Genomic DNA, 22,421 nt, shown 5'->3' on the forward strand with positions numbered 1-22,421 from the left:
ACTGTTCTGCCGTTGAGGACTTATTGGATCATTCCTTGTCTAGCTCCCTCCCTTTGACCTTACCGCTTTGGGTGACCCTGCTGGGAATATGAGATTCCCGACGGCTTCGCTCAAAAGGGTCATAGGAACGTGCAAGGCCACTCACCATGACAAGGTGATGATCAAAACCAGGGCACATGAGACTGTTGGATAGGAGTTACAGTAGGGAACTAACGCTTGAAACCAGTCCTGCCCCCCCCCCCCCCGGTTTTGCTTCTAATGCACACTTCATTCTTGCCATTAGTTCCTGCATTTGCAATAGAAGCAAAAACGCAAACAAGGCACAAACTTAATGGACTTTTGCAACCATCTTTGAATCCCCTGCCAAGTGCTGGCTGCTGAGAAACAAATGGCTACTTAATCGTGATGTGCAGAAATTGCAGCAAGAAGTAGTTAGGAAGAGGGGTGTGGGGTTGCACGACGTTTGGAACCCAGAAGGGATGGCGGTGGCTCGCTCCCAATAGCCAAGAACTCTCTTAACAGCAGAGGAAAAAGCGCTAGTGGCTACCAACTCGGCTCCTGCATGTCCACACGTGTTCACGATCAAATCAATGGCAAACTGGACGAGGTGGTAAAGAATTTCCTTACAACCATTGTAACAAGACAGAATGATGCTTGGTAGGTAAGCCTGCTGACATTTTGTCCTGTATCAAAATGTGTCGGAAATTGCAGCGGCAACTGCAGTACAGTTTAACCTGCCATATGTTCTTCATTTCTTCATTCATATTTGAAAACAGATTTGTTATCGGTGTTTTAAAGAACGGCAGCAGGGAAAGCTGGGACTTCAGAGGAGTGTACACTTTAAACACTCAGTACGGTATCGTTTTGAGCATATAAAGCGTTTCACACGCGCTGTCAATCATCTTTCCAACCCTTATGAAGATACCCACCCTATTATTCTGATGGGGTGCAAGGCTTATGGCACAGATGAGGTTCAGAGTGGAGTCTTCCTACCATGTTCTCAGCTGTTATACCAGCACTGTTGCCCATTAATGCTGCTCCAACTGCAGAGCTGGATAAAAAAAATGTGTCTGCAGAAGACTGCTCTGCTGTTCACAGGCCACTAAACAGTTCCCTATGGGCCATTGTCTGAACACGGGGTGAGACTCAATAGCAGCTGGACAGAGATGACGGCTGACTGCAAGGAGGCAGTCACTAAGGAATACTGTTGTAAGGAAGTGTAAGGAAGACTTCCTGCTGTGTAAGTAAGACCAGCTACAAGGGATAGCCAACCAAGTCGCACCATGCTGTTGAAGTTGGGCTTATGTTGCGCCTCTGCAGCTGAAGACAAGAGACGAGTCTTTTTGAAAAAGGTTTTTTTTTTATTTGTATGCCATCTGAACATCAGATATACCTGGTGTGTGTTAGCGTGAACCATTTGTACATTTGAATTCATGGTGCCAAAACCCTCCCCAAGACCCCCCCCAAAAAAAACCACTTCCCCAAAACATCTGGACTGGCTGAGACGGAGAGGAAGATTATAGAGTGCAGGAAGGACAAAAAAAAGGGGGGGGAGAACATTGGGGGAGAGGGGGAGGAAGATTCAGCCAGTTGAGAGAGATTTCATGCGAATGCAAAAAATATTTTGTGGCATGAGAGTATCGTTTTGCAAAAGGGGGGGGGGAAGTGTGAGAAAGCACAGAAAGGAAATGGCGATGCAGAAGGTTGCACTACTCAGATGCTGGTTAACACCTTAAATATACTTCATCGTTCAATGACATAATGCCAGGGTTAATAGCCCCCTTGCCTCTTCCACACAAGACCACCACCCTCATGTTCCCATTGTGGCATTGGCACTGCACGGTTTAGACCTGCGGCGAAAATGCCAGTTAAGTGATGCTGGAGAGGCAAGTTCTCCCACCTGGTCTAGGGTCAGTAACTAGCTTTCCTGGAAGATCACTTTGACATGGTGATAAAGAGTGGCAAGCCGGGATCTCTTTCCTTTCATCATTCCCCACAGTGGACTGCCAAAGACACTGCTTCCTCTACACACACCCTCTTCCAGGCTGGCAAGCTTCAGGAGGCTAGCTTTTGGCCCTGGGACCACCACAATTGCTGATCTAGTTTTAAGAGTGCTCACCGCATGGCAATCTCCCCTTCCGCAGTCCACACCACTGAGTGCAGTGGTGGGGAAACCCAAAGTAACCACACTGAGTCTTGCGGCAAATCCTTCTAGATCTAGATCTCAATATATGGATGTGGGAACGCTGCTATGGTAATATGCCGCTTTCGATGGCATCCCCACGGCTGGTGTCATGCGCCGCCCTGACCTCTGCCTAGAACGGTTCTTCCGTCTCATTTTGTATGTTCAAGGGGTGGGAAACAAGTTTTTAAAGCCTCTGGGTGGCCTAAAGACGGCCAGCTGAAAATAAGACCCATCTGCAGTTTTTTTTCCTTTTAAAAAAATGTTAATATCGTACAGAAGTTCAGTTCTTTCCAACAGCATATCTTCTTGTGAAGTTAAAAGGCAAGTACATTTCTAGCCTTTTTTTTTTTAAAAAAAACCCAATAATAAAGGACAAACGGCATGCAGTACAGAACCAGGAAACCTTCGGAGCCACCGTTCAAAAGTGACTTGGGCCATCTCTTGCTCTTTTTATGACCGTGGAAAAACGTATTCAAGCGGGCTCCTAACTGTTAAGGCCTCAGAATTCAAGAGGGAGTTTATTAGGTGGCTGGAGGCCTAAAATTCTTTTCACTGACGTTTCAGCAGTTGCGGTTGTTGTTGTGGATTAGCAAACCGGTCTCGCTTTGGCTGCCTTGAAATCTCTGTATTCTGGACACAAGGTTGAAGATAACTCCCGCTTTCTAACTGGCCACTTCACAGATGACAAAATTCCTACATGGAATGCAAGACTACGGAGAGAGTTTGTGGGGAAAACAAACAAACTCACAGACAGCTTTTTCTTTTTTGCTGTGCATGCTCACGCTGAGAAGCCGCAATCAGCCACGGCTTCCCTGGGCATGTACAGGTGTGTATAATCATGTTATGCTACAGTATACATGGAAAACGCCTTCTGTGTAGGAATTTTGTGGATGTATGGAGCTGCCTTTGGCCCACCCTTCTGCCGCCCTCAAGAAAATGGGAAGCAATTCTTTTTTGTTTTTTTTAAGGTAGCATAAGCCTCTCTCCTTTTATTTAGGATACTGCCGCTGCTCCCTTCCCCCCCACCCCCAAGAAACTCTCCTTTTTTTATTATTTTAAACATTATTATTTCCCCATCCCAGTACAAAGTTCAGCAGGTAAAAGGTTACATGGAAACTGGAACACACAATTGTATAGACAAGATGGATCAGATGAGGAAGTCTTAAAACTTTCCGAGTGAGAAGTAAGAGCAAAAGGGGGGTGGGGAACAAAAAACACCCCACCAGTCTTCTAGCCTTTTGTCCCACCCCCCCAAAAGGTTTCACGCACCAACTCTCCAAAGCAACAGCCAACAGTTCCCAACTCTGCAAGAAAAAGAAAGAAAGATAGATGGAGCCACGTCATTCAACTAAACGACCCTCTCGGAGGGATGCAAAATCTGTCACAGCTCACACTGTAAAGAGCCCCTCACCTATGTTAGCTTTTTGGCTTTGTTGTATAACGAATCCACTACTTTACTCATATTCTGAATGGTCTCCAGAGCAGCTTCGTACGTTTTGTCTACAGGCGGTTCATCAAAAATAATCAGGACGCCTTCGCCTTGGTCGAGAATCCCTGGGCAAAAGAGAAAAGTCCCTGTTAGGCCTCTGAGTAACGGGGCACAAACTGATCTACCCCTCGAGTGACTGTTTCCCCAAGAAAACAGTACAAATGCCTTATTTTTTCATGTATAACAACCCCCCTGTGTATAAGACTACCCCTATTTTGGGGGACTCCAATTTAAGAAAATGGGGGGAAGATGGCAAAGAGTTCTTGAGCTTTTTGGGGGAGGATTGCCCAGAGTTCTTGAGCTTTTTTGGGGGGTGGGACGGAATGCTAAAAATCACTCACACGACTAAAATACGCCGACAATCAAAACCGTCTGCCCCCTCCAGCAAGCAATCGCATGCACAATTGCCACAGCAGCAGCCAATCCGAAGCAGCCCATGCCAAAGCCACCAATCATTCACCAAATTGCCGCATAAAAGCTCCTGCTCACAGCTGCAACCAATTGTCCATTCCCCCTCTGCACTATCCATGTGTAAGACGAAACCCCCCATTTTTTACATTAAAAGGGGAACCCAGGTGGCGCTGTGGGTTAAACCACAGAGCCTAGGGCTTGCCGATCAAAAGGTTGGTGGTTCGAATCCCTGTGACAGGGTGAGCTCCCGTTGCTCGGTCCCAGCTCCTGCCAACCTAGCAGTTCGAAAGCATGTCAAAATGCAAGTAGATAAATAGGAACCGCTACAGCGGGAAGGTAAACGGCGTTTCCGTGTGCTGCTCTGGTTTGCCGGAAGCGGCTTAGTCATGCTGGCCACATGACCTGGAAGCTATACGGAAGCGGCCAATAATGCGAGATGAGCGTGCAACCCCAGAGTCGGTCACAACTGGACCTAATGGTCAGGGGTCCCTTTACCTTTTACAGTTTTTTTAAAAAAACAACCCTCGTCTTATACACAGAAAAGTACGGTAAGCAAGATATGGAAGGTGCCAGTCTCAACCAGCAGATGTTTTTAAGATATGGATAATTAAAAAAACCCCAAGGGTGTGAAGCTCCTCAGGTCTAATATAACACACCCAGCCCAATTTGTGTCCTCTGGCACATCTAAGCTCTTGTTCGTACGCATCATGTTCTTGGGGGTGGGGAAGCAAGGCAGGACAAGTAACCCAAGACTGTGGTGGGCCTAACTCTTCCACATTTGGCAAAGGGGAGGGGATTTACCGTGAAATTTCTTGTCCAGGATCATCTGAGAGAGTTTCCTTTCCACATCGGCCTGAAATAGAACCAGGGGACGATCAGCTTCTTAAGAGCCAATGATGGTCCAGCTGGTTTTGCCAGCCTGAAGTTTTGTGGTTTCTGGGATGGTAATCTTGAGATAAACCACCTAGAGGTTGCTTCAGTGCCTCACATATGCTCTAATAACAGCAAGAGTTGCTGCTCTTTTCTCCACACAAAAAACTCCCATGTCTCTCACACACTCTTAGCACTGAATTGAACAACGGACGCAAAAGACATTACATATTTCATTCTAATATACACGACATTTATGACACGCATCTAAACCATACAGTAAAACTGTTAGTTTATGTATAAATATATTTTCTAAGGCTTAAGGCTTTATATATAAACTACTGATTAGAACAGAAATAAAAAAGGTTTTAAACAATTCACGTTTATGTTCTTGTTCCATGTGTTTTATAAAGGGAAAGTGGGGGGGGGGGGAGATTATCAAATTGTTTGTATTCCTTCCCCTAAATGTACCATTTCAATTAATGCAGTCATTGTGGCAAGGTATCAAATTTTATTAAACCATTCTCATTCTGTTAGCACTATGACTGTTTGGCAACAGTTTTAATTTTTTTGACTAAAATTATGATGTTCTGACCTCACATGTTCTTCAAGATGTGCCAAAATTATTATTCAATGGTTCCTTGTTATGGGGTATCCAATTATTTCTTGCATACACTATCTCCCTCCAAAAACACTCAAATCTTTTTGCATGCCCATAAAGCACCAATATGATCTGTGACTTTCTCCCATTTTCTTCATGTTCCACTAATTTATGGGTCTATCTTTGTTAAGCATGGTTAAATACCAGCTGCGTAACACACACACACGGTAATAAAAGCGGTATTTGTCATAAATATTTATTTTCACATTTTGCCTGTCATATTTCTAATCTTTCTCCCCACTTCTGTTTCTTTATTCTCTTCATATATACGATAACAGATGCTTATTTTTCCTTTGTGTAATTATTTCTCCATCAATTCAATTTTGATTCTACTTTCCCTTAAGATTTTGTACTGTATTTGTACACTTTAGCTGAAAATACTGGTTAGGGAGGCCCATTGGCTTCCAGGCGGTTTGACAATTTATCAAGTGTTAAATAATGACCATTTTATTACGTTGCTTATTATGCCATGAATCTATTATAATCTGGCAACTTGAACGTCACATTATATAGAATAGGTTGAACTTATGACACCCTCAGGTGACAGGACTTTCTTATAAATGCCTCATTCCCAGCACTGACTGAATAATTAAATCTGATTTGTTAAATTTAAGGCTCTTGGGATTATTTCCTCCCTATGAAATTATGCGTGGAGATCATAGCATCATTACAAGTGTCAGTTTTTGTCGCATTCACAAACAACCGATTACGGAAGTTTAACAAAACTTTAAATGCAGTTTAATGCCTGCTCTGCCACCTCCTTTTTAGCAGCTCCTAACTATCAACAGGAACATTCAGAGCTGTTCATGTACATGCAAGCTTACGTCGTCTGCTGCACCCATGCTCTTACCTTTGACAGCTTGATAAGGCTAGATATGTGTTCAATCTGCAAAAGAAATTGAGAACGAGTGCCAACATGATTGGAAAGGAGCAAATGCACGTGTTATACACGGGTTTTCATTTGCTACACTTAGCTGAAGAGGCAGTCAGCATGCAGCAGCTGTGTAGATTCTGACACCTTTTAGGACAGTCTCATGCCAGCAGCCAATTCCACTCATTTTAACTTAACACACAGTTCAAGTCACTCGCATTACCCATTTACTTCCAGTAACCTCTTAGAATCATAGAATCATATGAGTTGGAAGAGACCACAAGGGCCATCCAGTCCAACCCCCTGCCAAGCAGGAAACACCATCAAAGCATTCCTGACAGATGGCTGTCAAGCCTCCCCTTAAAGACCTCCAAAGAAGGAGACTCCACCACACTCCTTGGCAGCAAATTCCACTGTCAAACAGCTCTTACTGTCAGGAAGTTCTTCCTAATGTTTAGGTGGAATTTTCTTTCTTGTAGTTTGAATCCATTGCTCCATGTCCGCTTCTCTGGAGCAGCAGAAAACAACCTTTCTCCCTCCTCTATATGGCATCCTTTAATATATCTGAACATGGCTATCATATCACCCCTTAACCTTCTCTTCTCCAGGCTAAACATGCCCAGCTCCCTAAGCCGTTCCTCGTAAGGCATCGTTTCCAGGACTTTGACCATTTTGGTTGCCCTCCTCTGGACACGTCCAGCTTGTCAGTATCCTTCTTGAACTGTGGTGCCCAGAACTGGACACAGTACTCCAGGTGAGGTCTGACCAGAGCAGAATACAGTGGTACTATTACTTCCCTTGATCTAGATGCTATACTCCTACTGATGCAGATTTGATTAAATCTGCATTACTTTCTCCAAAATGCAATACTAGATATAACCTAAAGTCCAGTACAAGCCCAGCAGTCATCCACAGTAAGTGCTTTTTTTAAAAAAATAAAAACTTTAGTTCTTAACATGAAAAAATGTCAGTCAAGGTCTCCAACCCACTCTACGGCCCTCAAATTACCCAACCTGTTTATCAGCAAACCATCTTACACAAGTCATACAAACAGGCTTAGTCAATTCTTAAAATGTAGGGATCTGCCAATTTCAACCATAACCTTTAATAACATATGTTGCTACAGAATTTGGAAGCAGCAGAAGTAACCCAGGACCCCTGGAATTATCATTCAACGACTCACCTGATGTCTCAAACCACTGTTCCCCACGTAGAGCTCTCCCACCTCTCTTTTTCTGCCCTGCAATTCCAGTTATACTACTCCAGAGCCTAACCAATAGTGTAAGGGAATGTTCTACCACACTCTCGAGAAATGCAAGGGAAAGATCTGCACACAGTGTTTTAAAAACAGCCTGCTGTAACTGCCAATAGTTTTGGCGCTGGACACGGTCGTGGTTGCTTTGAAAATTTAACTGGGAAATCCAAGTAGATGGCCGCCAACCTCATGGAGGCCAAAAAGATGAGAAAGGAAGCTCTTCTAGTGCTTCTTACCTGAACTCTGGAGAAAGGCTCAATGACCCGGATCAGGTTTTGTTCCAATAAGTTATCATAGAGTTTGCCCAAATGTGTGTTGATGATGGGGTCATCCCTGAGTTCCACTTTATAATCTTTCAGAGCCTGTGAAAGATTGGACTAAGTCAGCAATGAGCGCAGAGGACCAGGCTGCAACCATTCTTAAGCCAAGGGAGTGAAGGCTCCTTGGAATCATTCTGAGACTATTTGTGTCTAATATTATTAAACAGGGTTGTGTTTATGCTGCATTTAACAGAATCAAGACACCTGTTCCAAGAAAAGAAGAATTGTGCAAATTTGCAGGTGCTTTGGAAATGTGCTTTTTAAAAAATGTCTACGAATCTTAGGTGAGAGCGGAAGCTATGCAGAGGCCTGAAACTCCAGTCCTTGACCTTTGGGAATACCATTTAAACTCTGTGCAAGTTTCTTCACATCTAACTTGGACTAAAAACAAAACAAAATAAGCACATGGCTTGCTCTTCATCCCCCCCCCCCCATGTTTTTACCCATCCTTAGCCCAGTTACTGGAAACGTCAGGGAGCAGTTGCCAAGCAAGTATCTGGAACTCTTAACACAAAAGAACTGTTTTCACCAAGCGGAAATGTTCCCATTTAATTAGGCCTTTCGCTGATTTACATCTGCTACCCTTTTAAAGTGTGTTGTGGAAGGAAGAATTATTGGGTTGCTTTTATTATGTATTTTCTGTTTTTTATATTGTGATTTTCTATTGTGAACCGCCCTGAGATCTACAGGTATAGGGTGGTACAGTGGTACCTCAGTTTTCGGATGTTGCCAAACGTTTCGGTTTTCGAACGCCGAAAACTCGGATGTAAATGCTTCCGTTTTCAAGCACACCTGGGAAGTCAAACGGCTTCTCCTGAGTCTTTATCAATGAAGTTTGCAGACTGCCCTCTGCATTACGTTTGAAAACCGAGGTACCACTGTATACAAATTTAGTTTAATGATAATAATAATAATAATAATAATAATAATAATAATAATAAAACAACCTAAATTCCACTCATGTTAAGATCCAATCCATCACAAACACCACTACTCTGGATATTTCCACTCTTCCTACTTTCAAGAACCAAGAAACAAAGCAGAAAAGGTTGAAACTCTACATCCACTTTCCTGAGAGCAGGCACTAACTGAACTCAGTGGAACAGCTGAGTGAAAATGACTGGATGAGGCCACAGCCTCTCTTTGTCCAACCGTGGTCAGTCAGATGTTCCCAGGAATCTCACAAGCAAGGCCAAGTGAAAATGCCCTTCCCCTCATTCTCCCCAAGTATGCAGAGATCTACTGCCTCTCCATGTGAAAGTTCAGTTTTTAAGCCTATTAATCAACCATCTAGTTGAAGAATAGTTAGCCCATTCCCCGTCATGCCTACTCACCTTTTTGAAGTCATCCAGTGATCTATTCTTACTAGCCTGTGCCACACATTTCAGAGCTTCTGTCTGCGAGGGAGAGAGAAGAGCCAACGTTAGCATTTTCGGGGCCACGTGAACGGCATGTTGCGTTTGCGGCACTCACCCTTGAGAAAAATACTTCCCAGAGCCAGGGGGGGAACTCAGGAAATGACATCAAGAAGAACGCTAGGTATCTGTTCTAATTCCATCCTCACCCACAGCAAAACGGCTGCTGTATCACAGAAAGAAGCAGACTATGCAGCTCTACAGAACAAGCGATCGAGACAGAAGAAGCCCAGCTTGGAGAGCAGAGACCCTCAAGATGCAATTGTGGAGCACCTCAAGTCTCCCAAACACTCCCTACTTCAGAGACCCATCTGCAAGGCAGCCCAATTCTCTGAAACATTAACAGCGGGAGATGGGATCAAGAGACTTGGGGACAAAAAAAGGTAGATTGGCATTTCTGTACCTGTCTGCCTGCATACCGCAGTGCAAGCTTCCCGCTCACCAAGGCCTGTACATCTTCAGGCCTGAAAAGGACAGAATATAAAACAAGAGAGATGTTGATTCATCATGTCCCTGGATGTTAGCAGAGCTCATTATAAATAAGCAAGCCACTTATAGATCCATTCAGTTAGAAAAACTGGGAACTCAGAATCTAGGAGAATTTTTCACCCTCCCAAGGATCTTCTTCCTTTCAAATGAAGGGAAGCGCTGCCTGGCCTCCATAAAGACAGAGGGTTTAAGAAATCCAGGCTGCCTTCTCGTGGCAGTGCCATTTCCATGTACCAAAGAGGCCTGAGCGAGACTTATAGCAGAGAGAGGCAATGACAAGTATGCTGCTTATCTCTACCCCTTCCTATGACCCTTAATCCTTCTTTCTTTCCACTGCCCCCTGCATTCTTGTCTCCTCTCAGAAAGCTTTGACACTCATGAATTATGGCAGTTAAGGATCCCAGTGCTTCATCTAATACCGGGGGATGTGTCTCGACCCAAGTGACTGCTCAAAAAGGGGGATGACACAAGGGGCTACTGCATTCCCTTTTACGATATAATTAGCCACATACAAATTCAGCATGATCTTGCACAGCAGCATGTATTTCAACGCCGTGATAGCTTTGGGGCTGTCGATGGAATCGTAACCCTCAAATGCCTCGTAAAAATAGGAATATGCCGTCTTCCAGTCCTTTTCTTCTGCTGCATGAATGATGCCTGTTAGAAGGGAAGGTAAACACAAGGACCAGGTTAGAGGATCCTGTTTTGCCGGGAAGGATGGCTGCAAAGTCCTACTTATCGGTCCTTATAGGGAGAGGCTGTCTCGAAGGGTCATTTCTCCCCTGCCCCTCTCTTTCTGACAAAAGAAAATCAATGGTATCAAGAGGGCTGCATCAGTTCACCCAATCTTCAAATTCTACACTAATGCGAGCTAATCGGCATCAGTTTCCCTATGCATAATTTCAAGGGTTGCAACTGAACTGGTTTTAGTGGTTGCCCAAAGGTAAGGGGGAGAGGCACAGCCACGAAAAATTAAAGGACTAACACAGGCACTGGGGAAAAGAGACCATTTAAGAATGTACATCAAAAGAAGCTACATTTGTAAGGGTGTGTGTGTCCTAATAGCTCTGATTGCTTCTGCATTTAATTAGGTAAAGGTAAAGGGGCCCCTGACCATCAGGTCCAGTCGTGTCCGACTCTGGGGTTGCGGCACTCATCTCGCTCTATAGGCCGAGGGAACCGGCGTTTGTCCGCCGACAGCTTCTGGGTCATGTGGCCAGCATGACAAAGCTGCTTCTGGCGAACCAGAGCAGCACACGGAAACGCCGTTTACCTTCCCGCCGGAGCGGTCCCTATTTATCTACTTGCACTATGATGTGCTTTCGAACTGCTAGGTGGGCAGGAACTGGGACCGAGCAACGGGAGCTCACCCCGTTGCAGGGATTCGAACCGCCAACCTTCTGATCAGCAAACCCTAGACTCTGTGGTTTAACCCACAGCGCCACGTGGGTCCCTTTCTGCATTTAATTACTTCAGCTTAATTCTGACAAAAGGAGAACCGAGGGGCTTTTCCAAAATATACCAAGCTCTGGCCAGTTTTGCCTTCATCTTGCATGATATGCATCAGTTAAGACAGAAATTGAGACAAGAGCTCATCTGTTTTTGTTTTGCTAGATTTCCCCACACCTGTATTTTGGGTTTCACTACGGAATCTCTAGAGCGAGAGTTGAAAGAGATCCTGCAGACTACCTAGCTCAGCCACATGGCCTAAGAACTTGTGGCTGCAACACCTAACCAAGCTTCTTTTAAAAAACCTCCTAGGGGGAGGATTCTCTAAAGCTCCCTGGGTGGATTGTTCCGGTGTGGGATCTCTTTAATCGCATTCATCTTCTTCTTTCCTTCCGCGGCCTGTCCTATGAGAGACCGCAAACTCATGATCAAACAAGCACAGCGGCAGCATCTCATTTTCGCCCAACGCACCACGGCTAGTGTTTATTGCCCGAGGCAAAGGATGACAATCCCAAACACAGCAAGCATGTATGACACAACTGCTGCCTGCACTACTTACCTGACTGCATGTCCAGCGCCGCCTGAAGCTTGGGGGGGCAATAGATTGCATTGGCTGTGGTTCGGGCAGAGGTTAATGCTGCTCTTGCTTTTGGCAGGTTGCTCAAGGCATGGTAGGTCTTGCTCTCCAACAGCTGCACTTCCACTAGGAGGGCCTTGTCGTCCATCTTTTTCAACTCCCGCAAAAGCTGTGAGCCTGGCAAAAGTCATACAGTGGAGCCCGATGTCTCCGAGAATCGCTTTCTGGAGCCCCCCCCCCCCTGAACTCTCAAATACTTAAAATTTATCTTTGCTACTCAACAGAACTTGTGGTATCAAGGGAAGGAATTCAACACTGTGTTCTCGGGTAGGGTGAAGTTTTTTTTTTAGTAACATTTAACTTTAGGACGATTCTGTTATATCGTTATTTTTGATTATTATTATTTATTATTATAGATATGGTTTAAAGTTATGTTTTTTAAAAAAAGTATATATGATTTGGATTCAAGTTTATTTCACATTTGTTTGTCTTTTTTCCTTATTTTTGTTATTTGAATGTATCTATGTTTGATATTTGGTTACGTTGAAATCTGTTAAGTTGTGTCGGTTATGTTTGTGTCTTTTTTTCTTTTCTGTATATGCTTTTTAAAAAAAGGAAATAAAGTTTCTTTTAAAAATTTTTTAAAAAATCGATCTCCTGATCAATGCAAGATTTTCTGTTTGCCAGACAAAATACACGTGTGGTTCTGGATGCTCCAGAGCTGATCTGGAGGAACAAAAGCCCCGTTAGCTTCTGCTAGCACACCGGGTTAGTTGAATTGAGACTGGTCTGTGGAAAGCCAGGGTGGTATTCAACTATGTTTTACTCAAGAGTAGGCCCACTGAAATTAATGGACTTGACTCGTTTCAGTGGGTCTACTGTGAGTAAAATACCACCCATAGTGTCCAGTTTTGATGGGAGAAGGCAGGTTCTATCCCAAGTCCCACTATGAAGCAAACTGGGCGTTCTGTCTCATAGGATTAAGTAACGCAACACTATTAGGAGACCGAGATAAGAGTTAGGTACATACAAAGCTAACATATTAAGCATGAAAATGAATCCTATGTTTTTTTTACAACTAAGGTGAGACGACACTGCCCTTCCTGCCTAACAAGGTCATGGAAAATCAGCCACCGTATTAAGCCACTATATGTGCCTATCACCATTAATAAGACAGTTAAGTGACGCAACTCTGGGCATGTGGAGAATTCAGTGCAGATCTCGGTCAGTTAATCCTAATGACTCAGGGTCACTATGACACTGAGAGAAGAGGTAGAACCTCACTTGGTTTTAAAACTGAATCTAAAGCATGGATGGGGAACCTGTGGTCTTCAGACGTTACTGGACTACAACTCCCATAATTCCTGATTTCTAGCCATGCTGGCTAGGGCTGATGGGAGCTGTGAGTCCAACAACTTCTGGAGGGCAACAAGTCAGCCAGGCCACTGAAGTCTTACCTCCTGGCAGCGTTAGAAACTGAGTTATAAAAGCTAGGAGCAAAATTGCTCCTGGAACCTGGGTTACAGGCACTAAAACAGAATGGCTAGTCACTATCCCCCCCCAATGCAGCAGCACTTCCCCCCCAAAAAAGCATGAAGTAATATGCAATTCACACCAGTGAGTGAGATATCTCATTTTTAATAGCAGTTTTGAATTGGACACCGCAAACACAAATGAGGCTCAGCTCTTGCAATAGTTGCCAAAACCATGTTATTTGAATAATTAATATTTACAGATACCCTGTTTCTCATATTTTAAGACATACCCATAAAATAAGCCATGACAGGATTTTAAAGCATTCAAGGAATATAAGCCATACCCCGAAAATAAGACATAGGCACAGCAGCAATGCCGGCCGCGGCAGGAGGAGGAGGAGGAGGAAAAAAATAAGACATCCCTTGAAAATAAGCCATAGTGTATTTTTTTGAGGAAAAAATAAATATAAGACGTGTCTTATAATATGAGAAACACGGTACCTGTCTGGCAACACACACACACAGAGCCAGGAACACAAACACAAGAGACAGAGCTATGAACTCTGCAGAGAACCGGGAGGAGGGGAAAGGGGGAACGCCAGCAAGTGGAATGTGCTGGATTGGGCTGTGATCAAGAGAAAATGTCTATCTGGTAGAGGGGTGCTGCCCCCAATCCAACCCCAAAGCAGACCATTTCATGACCCCCCCCTTCAAGCAACAACAGTGAGAGAGAAAACCCGAACAAATATACAGGCACTTTTCCCTCTCTGTACTAACCGGGGAACTCTCGCCTTCAGGGGGCTCACCTTTCCTCCGCCACCCCTCTGTTCTCTCTCCGTTGTATTCAAATGAATCAGGAAACTGCTCTTAAGTTTACTTTGGAGTCCCGCTGGTGGCTTTACTAGTCCTGTACAGTGGTACCTCTACTTACGAATTTAATGCGTTCCGAACGTACATTCGTAAGTCGAAAAAATTTGTAAGTCGAATCCCATAGGAATGCATTGGGTGAAAAAATTCGTAAGTTGAAGCAACCCTATCTAAAAATTTGTAAGTAGAAAAAGTTCTATCTATCTAAACCGCATCCAAGATGGCGGACGGAGCTCCATTCGTAAGTAGAAACATTCGTAAGTAGAGTTATTCGTAAGTAGAGGTACCACTGTACTGTCACGGTCCTTGCTTGGCTACTTCTGAGAAACTAGTACCACAGCCATTCTGTCTTTAAGGGTTTTATTTTGCCTGATATTTACAATGTGATTCAGTATCAAGAATACATGTCCTATCAGTCTGACGAAGATTCTCCCAATGCCTGGCGTCTGCACCTCCCCCAGCATCGTAAGCGTGGGATTCCTGCCCTCCTCCCTTTGCACCTGCGCACCTTGGAATGTCTTAAGTCAGGCATGAACTTAAAAGGGCGAGGCATCTCCCCGCTGGACACTTCCCCTGATCCCTCCCCCTGATGTCCTGTCTGAGGTTGCAGTAAGGGCTCTAGGATGCTGCCTGAGCCAGGGTGCCTCTCTTCTGCGATTGTCAGGGAATGCTCACTGCTAGAACAATCCCTGACATGTACCTTCAGCGCCAGCCCACAGAGAGAATGGAGAGAAAGGGAGGGAAGGAGGGAGAATAGCTGTTCTACTGCCTTGTGAGATGAGAGGGCCCTGGGGTTGGACATTAACTCTAATGCAGGAGCTGCTGATGCTGGCGAAGCAGAACAAAAGGATCGGATCGTGGTGAGGGGGCCTAACTCTTTGGATTCCGGTCAGGCAGACACGCTCATTGCAATGAGACTTCCCTCTGGCAAAACGTGACTGTTTGCGTTACGAGTTTCGAACGCTGCCTCTAGGAAAGTACGCAAGGCCAAGGGTATGTCAAATGAAAATGGAGCACCTTCATAATTTTTATTTTTAACAGGAATCAGGTGAATCGAAGCTTGATGTGAAAGTTGATCTCGTTTCTGCCTGAACCTAGGGGAGGCAGTTTGAGGAGTTGCCAAATAAAGTATCGCCATTTATCCAACAGCCAATACTGTGAACTGAACACATAACGTTTAGGGTGAGAAATATTGGCCTTTGTCCTGATCCAGGAGGGCTCATGTGTTCTTTGGTTTTGCCCGCTGTGCTATATGCCCCATGTATTTATTTGTTTCTGCATTTATCTATGTATTTTTTTAAGCTACGGAAATGTTTATCTTTAAGTACGTATTTATATTTAAAACTTTATATTAAAATATGTGGTTCAAGACAGTTCTTATTGGAACTCAAAGACTGAATTCCCTCAAGCATCCTGGTCAATACATGATGCTAAAGCGATGAACACGCGTCTATGAAGCAGGTTTAGAGTAAGACACAAGCAGCTCTATTCCTTCTAGCCAGTATGAAATCAAAATAGGGGGAAAGCGGTGCCCAGCTGGTAATCTACTTACCTAACTGCAATGCTTCTTGATACCGTTTAGTATCAAAGTACAAAGAAACCAGCCTTGCCTAGAAGAGAGATAAATGATGCATTTCAATGAAAATTAACTCTATGAATGTGAAATACTCATTTCGGACAGGTATGAAGAACTTTCCGCCCTCCAGAATTTGTTGAAATTTAACTCCCATCAGCCCCAGCCAGTATTGACCAGTGTTTAGTGATGATGGGAGCTGGAGTGCCGCAGACTGCTCACTCCTGACTCGGGAAGCAGCATGTCTGAAGCATGGAAGTCAAGACACCACAGAATGCATGGCAGTGCAGTAATAAGTTTGAAGGGGGAGCTGCTCCCAACATAGCAAGAGGCACAACAGGGGAGAAACACGAGCCAAAGAACAAAGGATATAACTGCAGCTGATTTCCAAGCCACACAGAGCAGAAAGACTGAGAAGCAGAAATACAAACTTCTCAGAATCAGGTAATCCAGATCATCTTTCATCCCCAAGACCAGGCACCCCCAAACTTCCGCCCTCCAGATGTTTTGGACTACAATTCCCATCTTCCCCAACTGGTCCTGTTAGCTAGGGATCATGGGAGTTGTAGGCCAAAACATCTGGAGGGCCGCAGTTTGGGGATGCCTGCCCAAGACCCACAAAACAACATCAATAAATGCAGACGGCGTTGAAAGGCTGGGAAAATACCTGTCTTTTTACCAGTCGTATAGCAAACACAACCGAGGGTGTTAAGAGGGAACACATGTCAACTGTTTGCATCACAGACAGGGGAGGAAAACTCCCAGATATGCAAGTCTGCATAAAGCTGGCACCGAACTATCACACCCAAAACCACCACTTGAAAAACCTGGTAACACGTCAGTAATAACCCAAAGAAGCAATGCAGCGGAACATGAATAGGTAAGTTGTCTGGGTTCTGTGCCCCGGCAGATAGGATGGCAGATTTCCAAATCCGGGGAATAAACGAGAGACCAACGTGCACAACTTAGCTGTACCAAGTCACACGGATATGCAGCATACCTTACCTCCAGAGCTTGGCGCAGGAATGTCCTCTTCTCGGATTTGGCCCATTCAATGCATTCAAGACACAGGTCAACCTTAAAAGAAAAAGAAAGAAACCACATTCAAATTGCTTTTTTTCTGGCCAAGGATAGCTAGACCACAGCTGCCCCATGCATTTATATCATTTGAGGTTGTATTATTGCAAGGTGCTCTATACTTTCTAGAAATGGAAGGTATTTTTGTTTTCCAGATCAATGCATAGTTGTCTGCCTTAGATATGCCTTTGGTATTGATTTTAAGCATATTTTCTGTTATCTTCTGTACTATTTCCACTTTCTTATTTAATTATTATTATTATTATTATTATTATTATTATTATTGTCGTCTTTTGTATGAAGTTTTGCGTGCCTTCCTCTGAATAGGATCAGCTATAACAGAACATCTGAAAAGCAACTGCAAACACCACGTTTACAGTTTTGCTTGAATTTTGATTCTCACCTCTTGTCCTGTTGCTGCTTCCATGTCTAGGAAAAGATCTAGCAGAGACCGAACCAGGCGGGCTGCCTTCGCCTTGCTGATGGAGTTTAAGAAAGGGCGCACATACTTCAGAAGTCCTCCAAGTTCTGCATTAAAAACAAAGTTGTGAAGCCCAGTTCAGCTACTGAAGCTGTACGAGAACACAAAACAGAAGCTTAACGGCTCATTCCTGCCAATTTTTTCAGACAGAAGAGGAACATTCACACATACTGGCTCCAATTCTTTAGTATTTTTTTTTGGGGGGGGTGTTACCTGTATGCTCCCTTGTAGCATTTTTTCAGGTCAGTTTTCCATCTTCTCTATGGTGCTAACTGCATGATAAGCGTTTGTGTGGGTATGTTTCCTTTATTAAATAACAACCATGGGGGCGGGGAGCTTAAATGCTTGCCCCATATGTCCTGTCCCCACCCCCAGCAGCTGCTTTTTAGTAAAGAAAAACAAGCACACAGTGGCCAGTCTTGTGACTACATGTCTAGTTTGGTCTATAGCAGGCACCCCCAAACTGCGGCCCTCCAGATGTTTTGGCTTACAACTCCCATGATCCTTAGCTAACAGTGGTCGGGGAAGATGGGAATTGTAGTCCAAAACATCTGGAGGGCCGAAGTTTGGGGATGCCTGGTCTATAGTGACCACATCCAAAATTAGCATTCTTCTCTTGCCGAGATACTTTTCCAGATCCCACAAATGTGACATTAGAGCAGTAACTGTTCAGAGAGCAGTAAACTTTTCTACGGTGACATTATATATTTTTATTCTTTTTCTTATTCGTTATTCACCACCTTTCACCCTAAGGGTGCATGTTACACCATTAAAACACAGTATTAAAAAAAGACTAGAACAAGGTTAGGTGTTATTAAGCTGTTTTAAAAGCGGAATTTACCTTCCGCCTGCCCCGTCTTGGCCAAGAGACTCCCCAGTTCCAGGATGCTCTGCTCTTTGACTTGTACGGCCTCTTCATCGTTCTCCTGGACATCACGCTTCACTGGAAAAACAAAAGGTTTTCGGAAGTTAAGACAAGCCTCTGCACCTAATCAAGGACTGTTCATGCATAATTTGGCTCAATCATTCTGTAACCAGCTAGCTTCTTGTGATCCCATAGCATCTGCCTCTCAGATTATGATTAGGAGTTTGTGACACAGAGTAGAGAAATTCAGTAACACAAGGCAGCTCAGGAAAAATAATACCTTATACAGTGTTTTGTGTCATCCAGCATATTTGGCATAATGTAATCACAGCAGCAATGTGGACACAGCTACAGCTGTGAAAAAGCATCTTCATCGCTCTCTAGCATGTCACCAGATACTGTAAACAAGCCTCTTCACACCAAGAAGAGTGGTTATATTACTAGTTTTAGTGCAGTTGCATGAAAGAACATGCACAAAAAAGTGGTATTCAGAGAAACCAGCAAAGTACCATTTCCTGCGGCATACAGCTGTCAATATCTAAAATATTAACTAAGGAATGAAAAGCTACAAACCGCCTTTTAAACATAAAATATAGGCTTCAGCAATACCGAAGGACTACTTCACACTATTATAATGGAACTACTCCCTACTCCCCATTAGTAGCCATATCAATACTTTTCTCCTTGCCAAAACTCTAGAATAAAGAGACATCTCTCATAGTTTAATTGTTCCCAATCCATGAGGAACAGTTTTATTTGACAGTTAACATATGGGAGGTTAACAAGAATCATTTCACTGAGTCAGAAATGTTGTTTATGTCAAACGGTTCCCATCAGCAAGAGTGAATTCCACCAAAACCTACAGGACTAGATAATTTTGTGCATTTGCATGGGACAATATCAAGTTTTCCTTTGCTGTACACACGTTCTGCTCCTACTGTCAATCTTAAGACAAGTAAAGCTCCTCTAAGCAGGTGGTGTTCTCAGGCTACTTTTGTCTGGGGAAGGAAGAGAAGTGGTGTCTGGTGGCTTTTTTCATTTAATATGATCTACAGAAATGTAGCTCAAGTCTTGAACTAAGAAAGGGAAAGAATATATTTTAAAATGTGGGAAGGAGGACAGGAGAGTTTGCAAGGGGCAGGCCGAAACAGAGAGACCCTCATGTTAACCGACACAAAACCAAAATTCTAAGGGCACTCCATTTCCTAAACCTTTTATAGTGGAGCCTTTGTTTCAAAGGGTGTATTGCAGCTGGTCTTCTTTCTGTTTCACCTTGATTCCCTACTCCACTCTTTGTATAAAGTGCACTAAAGGAAGATGATCAACTCTCAGCTGCTATCAACACATGCAAACTGCAAACCTATATTAGAGCAGCTTCAGTTGTTCTGACAGTAGCTAAAATGGATTACAGTGGTACCTCGGTTTACAAACACAATTGGTTCTGAAAGTCTGTACTTAACCTGAAGCGTACTTAACCTGAAGCGAACTTTCCCATTGAAAGTAATGGAAAGTGGATTATTCCGTTCCAGACGGCTCCGCGGAGTACTCAACCTGAAGCGAACTTTCCCATTGAAAGTAATGGAAAGTGGATTAATCCGTTCCAGACGGGTCCGCAGAGTACTTAAACTGAAAACACTCAAACCGAGGCGTACTTAAACCGAGATATGACTGTACTACTTCCTGATCTCAAAACCCACCTTCCTATTTATGCCTCTAGAAATCCCAAGCCATAATACTTATTTGAACAAAGTCCAAATTGTAGACCATCATAAGAAAATCCTTCCTAGATATGAACATTGTCCACGTAACCTAGCATTCTGTTTCTCTCAGTGGCTACCCATATGACTCTGAAAAGCCCACAAGCAGGCCGGATGGCAATAACACTCTCCTGTTGTTGATCTCAGCATTTGGTATTCAGTGGCACAATGCCTCTGAACCTAGAAAAATTACATATACTGTAGTCATTATGGATAGTAGCTACTATGACTTACCAATCACAATTTTTAGCAATACCGTTTTAAAGCTATCCAGAAACCATTGGATTTTGTGTCCCTGTACCTCACTCCCACCCTTCAAATGGAGTTACTGGGTAAAAGAAGACTTGCACATAAACTGTCCTCCTTCCCCTAGTAAAGCAGATATGTAAAGGGGGGGTACACAAAATGCCATCTTTCATAGCAAATATCAAGCATTAACCACCTCACAAGAAGAAAGAGTATAGGCACGACCCTAAGGTGTTTTGCCAACAGTCTCCCTACACAATCCATGCTGCTTTCCCATGCAATCTCTTCACCACTAACCCCTCTTCAGATTCATCACTCCCAGTTATCTACCTCTTACTCCACAACAAACCTCCATCACGTCTTTCTCAAAACTCACCTCTTTAAAATATATATACAGTGGTACCTCGGTTTAAGTACACAATTGGTTCCGGAAGTCTGTACTTAACCTGAAGCATACTTTCCCATTGAAAGTAATGGAAAGTGGATTAATCCGTTCCAGATGGTCCACAGAGTACTTAAACTGAAGCGTACTTAACCTGAAGTGAACTTTCCCATTGAAAGTAATGGAAAGTGGATTAATCCGTTCCATATGGGTCCACGGAGTACTCAACCTGAAGCGTACTTAACCCGAGGTATGAGTGTAATTGGTTCTGGAAGTCCGTACATAACCTGAAGCGTACTTAACCTGAAGTGAACTTTCCCATTGAAAGTAATGGAAAGTGGATTAATCTGTTCCAGACGGTCTGCGGAGTACTTAAACTGAAAGTACTCAAACCGAGGCATACTTAAACCGAGGTATGACTGTAATAGTATCTGCCAGGGAGATTGTCTGACTGAGCGGGGGGGGGGGGGGGGCTAGCCGGACTACGAGGAAAAGAACTGTGATCTCCCAGAACCAGCTTCACAAAGCACTCCCTTGTTAGCATCTGCACATCCAGTTTCTCCTAAAAGCATGGGAAACGGGATCCATGTAAAAGCACTAGGAAGCTTATTGTTGGGCCAGCTCTCAGACCTCCTCCCTCTCCTACCTTTACCACAACCATGAATCTCATGCCATCAAATTGGGCACCCTCTCCAACTTCTATCTTGTTGTTCCTCATTGACAGCAATCACCGAGACAAACCACTTTCAGAAGTCTGTGCCAGTCTTCTCCCACACACACACCTCTCCTCCCAACAACTTATTCCTACCTTTCTGATTGAAATCAGATTTCGGGGGGGGGGGGGTTGAGGGTTTGATGGCTGCTTTGTCCCTAGGCTGAGATTTGGGATGCACCTGACGAGCAGCTAGGAATGATTAGGGAGACATGGCAGCTCAGGAAACCGGAGTCCGGCGTTCTTGCCTCCCACGACAAAGAATAAGCTGGGGGTGGGAGAGGGTCTGGGGAAGGGAAAGCCTGTCAATAGAGCCCTCCCCACTCCGCTTGCCTAGGCCCTTCCGATGCCGACCCATCGGCCGATTTCCGAGGCGGCCCGGACTCCCCCATTTCCACAAAACCAAGCCTCCCTCCCCGCGCCGCCGTCCCCCCAAAACATCCCCGCTCCCCAACTCCCCTCCTCGCACCGGCTGCCTTCTCCCCCTTCAGAGCCGCTCACGGTGAGTCAGCAGCGGCTCCGGCCGCGAGCTGCCGCTGCCGCCGGCCTCCTGCGCCCGCCGGAGCCACCAGCAGCCGGTGGAGGACGGACGACACTCCCTTCCCTCCGGCTCCTCACCTATGGAGTGCAGGATGCCAATGGAGGCCTCCCGGTCGGTGCTCAGCAAGGACTGGGCGCGCTGGAACTCCAAGCCCGCCGCAGCCGCCATCTTGAAAAAAAAAGCCCAAACTCGCTCACTCACGCCGGCCGGAACCACAGGGCCTCACTTCCGCCGGAAGCCACTTCCTCCGCTTCCTTCTCTTGGTCTTTTCCGTGGCGCGAAACCATAGAGATACGAAAGTGCTTTCTTTTTTCTTCTTCTTAGCTCTATGGTCGCTGCGTACGCGGCGGAGCGATGCTTGCTGGGAAATGTAGTACTCAATACTGCGGGGTTGCTAGGTAGGAGACCGTCCTCGGCAGATTGGGGCAGGTTGCTGCGCCTTCCGCTAACTCA

At 44.6% G+C, this 22,421-nt stretch overlaps 1 protein-coding gene across 1 annotated transcript; it reads right to left on the bottom strand.

Moving 5' to 3' along the window:
• Positions 1–1,340: 1,340 nt before the first annotated feature.
• On the bottom strand, positions 1,341–22,159 carry PSMD11 (proteasome 26S subunit, non-ATPase 11). Its single transcript, XM_035135717.3, has 14 exons — positions 22,046–22,159; positions 18,307–18,408; positions 17,388–17,512; positions 16,913–16,984; positions 15,887–15,944; positions 11,975–12,169; positions 10,479–10,623; positions 9,881–9,941; positions 9,397–9,459; positions 7,979–8,104; positions 6,467–6,502; positions 4,887–4,938; positions 3,597–3,739; positions 1,341–3,489 (listed from the first exon to the last, which is right to left on the bottom strand). Exons 1-13 carry the CDS (start codon positions 22,134–22,136, stop codon positions 3,597–3,599), a joined length of 1,269 nt encoding a protein of 422 aa, XP_034991608.1. The 5' UTR covers positions 22,137–22,159; the 3' UTR covers positions 1,341–3,489.
• Between the last annotated feature and the right edge of the window lie 262 nt (positions 22,160–22,421).

Source organism: Zootoca vivipara, chromosome 12 (assembly GCF_965207765.1).
Source record: "Zootoca vivipara chromosome 12, rZooViv2.hap1.1, whole genome shotgun sequence".
Lineage (NCBI taxonomy): Eukaryota > Metazoa > Chordata > Lepidosauria > Squamata > Lacertidae > Zootoca > Zootoca vivipara.

Bases quoted from the DNA above. Each gene is read 5' to 3' on its own strand.
- PSMD11 (XM_035135717.3), bottom strand. From the start codon at position 22,136: ATGGCGGCTGCGGCGGGCTTGGAGTTCCAGCGCGCCCAGTCCTTGCTG. The intron at 16,985-17,387 runs GTGAGAATCAAA...TTTTCTTTTAAG, and splicing joins AAGCAGCAACAGGACAAGAG to GTTGACCTGTGTCTTGAATG. The intron at 4,939-6,466 runs GTAAGAGCATGG...GTTCTATTTCAG, and splicing joins GCCTTATCAAGCTGTCAAAG to GCCGATGTGGAAAGGAAACT.